Source organism: Hetaerina americana, unplaced genomic scaffold, assembly GCF_022747635.1.
Source record: "Hetaerina americana unplaced genomic scaffold, ioHetAmer1.1.p SCAF_11, whole genome shotgun sequence".
Lineage (NCBI taxonomy): Eukaryota > Metazoa > Arthropoda > Insecta > Odonata > Calopterygidae > Hetaerina > Hetaerina americana.
The window spans coordinates 45,048,956-45,054,955 of record NW_027286181.1 but is presented as its reverse complement, the minus strand read 5'-3'; the positions used below and the strand labels follow the sequence as shown (position 1 = coordinate 45,054,955).

At 34.9% G+C, this 6,000-nt stretch overlaps 1 protein-coding gene across 1 annotated transcript in view; it reads left to right on the top strand.

Annotated features, from left to right (window-relative positions):
- The first annotated feature begins 2,047 nt into the window (after nt 1-2,047).
- The window catches only part of nudC (nuclear distribution C, dynein complex regulator), a 144,092-nt gene continuing 140,139 nt past the window's right edge, over nt 2,048-6,000 (top strand). The window contains exons 1-3 of the mRNA XM_071599633.1: nt 2,048-2,168; nt 2,256-2,333; nt 2,421-2,633. Of these exons, the coding sequence (XP_071455734.1) occupies nt 2,091-2,168; nt 2,256-2,333; nt 2,421-2,633 (369 nt within the window). The 5' untranslated portion in view covers nt 2,048-2,090. The remainder of the gene's footprint in view (nt 2,169-2,255; nt 2,334-2,420; nt 2,634-6,000) is intronic.

Below are 6,000 nucleotides of genomic sequence, written 5' to 3'. Positions count from 1 at the left end.
ATCCGGTGTTCGAGTCCCGGTTGAGGAAATATTTTTACTCTTGTGATCCGTTCGATTCCGCCTTCCCCACCTCTATTGTGTTCGTCCTTTATATGTGTTCCTATCCCTTTTCCTTATATCTGTTTCTGTATATATGAGTATATATATATATATATATATATATATATATATATATATATATATATATATATATATATATATATATATTTTGATCGCGGTAGTTCAGGGGTAGAGAGTTGGGAGTTGGACTAATGATCGGAGGGCGCGGTTTCAATTTCCGGGCGAGCTTCTGACCCTGAGCTCCACCCAAGCTGTGTGATATTTTGGGTACCAGATCATCCTGAAAAACAATCGACACCGGGAAAGGCACTGGTCTCCCTTCCTTAATGCGTGAATTTCACTCGCCGTCGGGCTTAGTACTGGGTAAATTCTACCAGCACCTAACAAACGGGCCTCCAAGTTGAATACTGTGTTCATATTTTATATTATTTAAGAAATAACAATTTATTTTTATCGGAAGTAATTTTACCGTAAAATAAGTACATACATTTACACATTTCTGCGCGAATTTAAATTGTAACTATTGAAATCCGAATAACGCCGTTACGAAAAAATGTAAATTCACAATTAATGGCCCATGATCAATTGATTGGCTAACCGTAAACATGCTGTTTTCGCAGATTGATTATTTTTGTCCTTCGCCATATTTTGAGCATGTTTTCAGAAGATAACAATGCGTTTTTCCCTCATTAAACATTGTCGAGAGCTAATGGAAAGGTTCCAAACACAAAACTTCTTCATACAGCGCATACCTTCATGAATACTGATTTGAGTTGTATATCATTTCAGTGTTGTTCAAGGAACTTCACTTTGTCATATTTTCAAATTGCATTCAGATCAAAGAAGTAATCCCCACTATGGAAACGGTTTTACGAGTATGCGGAATCCAATCCGGTTAATCAGAATTTTTTCATGTTTGTGTGCACGGTCTTTATAAAAGTAAACTACTTTAGCCCAAGTTTCCATTTAAGAGCTCCAAGCACTGACGTGTATATGCCTAAGGCTGATGAAAACATTTTTTATTTTTAACTGATAAGGAAAAATGTTAAAGTGCTGATTTTCAAACTGCATTATGAGTTGTAAAATCCCATCTCTTGTATGATAATACGTATGGAAAACTAAATGCAATTAGACGATCAAACACTCATGAACTCCATCGCGCGATCATTGGAAACTTAATTCTTGTACTTAAAAACCATATTTATGTGCATGCACATTCAGATGGCTTTTCAAAATTCCTTCTTAACAATATCCTCAGTTAAAGATACTTCCTGTAAAGTCCATTGGTCCTGGATATATTTGCTGCTCAATGATTTTCACAATTTCTGTATATATAGGGTTTAATTGGTTGGTCAGATTTGATGATTCATCAGAAATTATACCAGTAATATGACAACGGCGAATTCGAAAGAAGACATTTTTGGAGACGGAATTCAAAGAAATATAGTAACAATGGATAACAAACAACAGTAACAACGGGCAACAACAAATGAAGTACATGGATAATAATTGATAATATCTCTTACCCAAAACTTTGTTTGGCCTAGAATTTTTGCGAATGTACTTTATCGGGTAGTAAACCATTTTATGGCACACTATTGCCTCTGAATGCAAGTATATATTGCTACTGAAAATTTGTCATCTTTATCGTTGAAATGGTATCAGCTAATTCATACTGGCAATTTCACCTAATTTTTTCTTTGCTTGTGGATATACTTTGAATTGATTTTTCATTTTTATTTTAATAATATTTTCATTTGATAATATTTTTATTTTTTTAATTTAATTTTATTTAATAATATTTTTGTTTTATTAGAAAATATAAATGAAAGTATTGGGTGATATTACATGTTGTGCAAATATTACTTACTGTTGAAACGTTAAGTATTCAATCAATATTTGAAAATCCCAACTGACTACCATGCATCCTATACTTTGACTTGAGAAGTGATGTAGTTTAAATAAATGAATAACGATAACACGAGGTCTTCGGTGGTATTTTGTTTCACGCGATACGAACAGAAGTGAAAATGACGGAGAAAGATCCAGAGAAATTTGATGGAATGTTACTGGCTATGGCCCAGCAACATGAAGGTGGTGTTCAGGAGGTAAGTATTGATGCAATATCATAAATAAGACTTCATTATACAGTCCTGGAATTGTAATTGTGAACATGTGTCTTTTGTACGTGACAGCTCTTGGACACCATCTTCAGTTTTCTGGCCCGAAAGACTGATTTCTACACTGGCGCTCAAGAAGGCGCCGCTCTGAAAGTAATTTAACATTATAAGTGAATATGATGAAATTACTGAGACACATAGCCTGCAAAATTTTAAATTTTATGACCCTAATTTCCACAGCTCGTCATGGATAAGTTTAAGAAGTATCAAGTTTTGGCAGTGGAAAGGAAGAATGAAAAGATAAGAGAAATAGAGGAGCAGGAGAGAAAGAAAAAAGAAAAGGCAAGGCGACTTAAGGAAGAGGAGGAGAAAGAGAGGAATGCCAAATTGGAATCGACCATTGTGGAAATTACAGATGAAGAAGCCGAGACGCTACAAAAAGAAATTGACAAAGTAAGAGGCCATGCAAAGTTAGAGCCATGTCCTGTGTGCCCAAGTATACGTGATGCAATTATTCTACGCTCCCATTTTTCATTGAGAATCAATAAATGAAGCAAGTGGCACACACACTAAGGATCTCAAACCCGGAAGTCAATTTCCAATAACTTGAAATTACATTGAGTGATTTAAAGTCGGTCGGATGAAAATTTGTATGATCGCAGACTCATTGTTTTCCACCAGGTGTATTATCATTTTCTGAATATTTAAATGTATGTTGCACCACGTGAAATTAGATCGATATTATTTTTATTAATTTTAACATGCATCTCGTATGGATTCAAAAACAACACTAAGAATTACCCACAAGTTCATCCTTTTTCGTCTATTGGCTTGTCAAAAAATGTAATAGTAGCATGGGATAGCGGTAAGTAAACTACCCCTTAATTTCTGAAGTCAATAACTTTCATTTTTATTTGAAACGGGTAAAATGTTGGAATTACGTTAACTGAGTTCATTGCTAACGTTGCATTTAGCAAATAGGTTTCGTCAGCATTATATACACATAAGAGGTGCAACATTGCATAAACCCCAGGGACGTTTACTATGGAATATATTGTCCATTGTGCTCTTTTAACGTTTAAATAATATCTCATCTCTATACTTTACATTGATACTATTTTTGTTTCTATGCTTTTTGAATGCAATGGTACCTTAATCATATGTAAATTATGGCCCAAATGGGAATTAATTTGACTCGTATCTTGTGTTAAGCTCATTTAATATTCGTCTCCTTTCAGTATCCCTTTCTTGAAGCACATATGGGCTACAACATGGCTCCTTCTTTTCTTTGTGATCTTATTGATTCTCGCTTCCATGGTTACAGGCACAGTGGTTCCCTGTCAATACTTACTTCAGAATTGAACTCTCTTCTCTCAGAGGTCTTTTCTGGACAGCCAGAAAGTGTTGACTACCCAGGCACCATATTTGGGAATGAAAGCACTATTTTCCCATATTACTCACGACTCAACCGTAACGTTTGACAAGCATGGTGGGCGCCATAGCATGCATCTTTTGTCCATTTAGTTTTTCGTTCAATTTTTAATATCCTTGCAACATAAAAATGTTGTCCACAAGGTCTCAGTAAAGATATTAGCTTTGTAGTCATATTGAGCCTATTTCATCTCAGTCCAGGGTTGCAAAGTCAATGCAAAACTCTCATTAACCATTATTTTTGTACATAGTACTTACAAAGAGTCCTGGTGATTAATAACATAATGTAGAATAAATAGAAAATTTTTTATCAAAGATACAGGAAACTTGCTTTGAAATATGCAAAATAATGATTAATTGACAATAATATAGTTTTATTTATTTGAGGAAATAACCTGAGTGCATTCTTGTGGTCTGATGAAAATGTACTTTTAACTATTATATTATATTTTAATAAACCTATAAAGACTTTTTACTAAGAAAAATGAGTGATAATGATCACCACTGTCTTATCCTTCCCCCTTAAACTGTCTACCCTAACTCTCTATTCTTCACTCAAACTTCAGAGACGCATACAGGTTGTGGTTAAGTTTCCACACTGTTGTACTGCTATTCTGTGCAATTCATTCAATAATGTAAACCTATTTACATGGTTCAACCCCCTCTCAAAATTTATGAAACTAACAAATGTAGTCTAATTCTGTAATACATTCTATTTAATATGAGTCATGGTAGTCCTGGAGTAGAGTATTGAACTCCTGGCTGGAGGGCCCAGGTTTGATTCACGGGGGAGCTTCTCTGGGAACCTGCAGCTCCACCCAAGCTATCTGATTTTTTGGGTACCAGATTTTCCTGGGAAATCATAACCGGCACAGGGAAAGGAACTGGCTCTCCTACACTGATATGTAAATTTTGCACGCCAATGGGCTTAGTACTGGGTGAACTCTACCATCACCTACCAAACAAACCTTAGGGTTCATTACTGTGTTTATGGTTTTTTATTCTATTTAACAAGTATTAGTAGTAATTTATTAAATGTTATTAATCCTCGCGAAATGATGGATTTTCCCTTAATGGTCTTTCTATCTTGTAATCAAGTATGTTTGGACCTAAGCTATCCTCAACTATGTAATATTCTCTTCCTATGTTTATATCTGTTGGCCTAATATCCTAATTGTATGGTTTCTCTATATATTTTTTCCATTTCTATAGAATCTTTTCTGTTCCAATTAATAATTTTGCGGACTTATCTTTGTTGTTTGCATGGTTTTTCCCTTTGTTCTTACTGACAGCCCTGACTCATTTCTCTGAATGGTGCACCAATTTCACCTTTCCTTTGTAAACTTTCCGTATCATCTCACTTCATCTTTCACCGAATTAGCTTCCTACTTCAGTTCATTATTCAACTCTTTGCACTCTTATCTTTCTAATTCGGTATATAAATTTTCCATTTTCTTACTTGTCTATTTTCCTATTCATCACATTTTTATTCCATGGTTTCCTTCTATATTTTATATTTATTCTTAGCTTTCAATATCCCTTTATTGATATATTTCTGCATTTCCTATGTTTTAACCATCTCTTTTTCCTCACTCATAATTTTCCCTATAGTCTGTTTATGCTTCTTAATTGTCGCCCCGGCAATTTCCTAACATGTTTACCCTCTTTTATCCTAATGAATGTGATGTAGAACTTCATTAGGACCAAATTATAATATCAATCTGCATCCTCTCCCAGGAAATTGCAAATGAATCATGCTGTTCCTAAATCTTTGTCTAATGATAGTAGAGTCTTAACTCATACCTTTCTGAACCCTTGGGCATTTTTTATGCATAATTATGTTTATCGTGGTGTCCAAACCGAATTTTTGCTATGAATATGCCTTCTCGCCTGTTGAACTCCATTGCCTTCTCTTTTTGATCATTCCTTGTTCCTAAACCATAGTTGCTAACCTCTTTACCATCTCCTCCTTTGCTTAATGTCGTGTTCCTATCCCACTTCACTGTCAAATGTGTCCCTCAGGGAACACCCACATTTATGTTCTCCAATTCATTATATACCCTGTCTGTTTCTTCCTCCCATTGATGAATTGTTGGCATGTAGCATATAAATAATGACAAAAATTCATTTTTTCAGTTTTTACTTCTACTAATAATATTCTACCAGTCACCTGCCCTTTGCTTACTATGCTCCTTTGTACCTCATGTCCAATATTAGTCCCACCCCTCAATGGTGCATTTTTCCTCCAATTTATACTACTCCATATCATGGCTCCATTAATCCCCAACCCTTCCATCTCACCTCGTCTAATCCTAAAATATCTCTATTTCCTCTCTTCACTCCGATTAATTATTTTCCAGTATCTCTGTCCAAAATATGTTCCTAACAT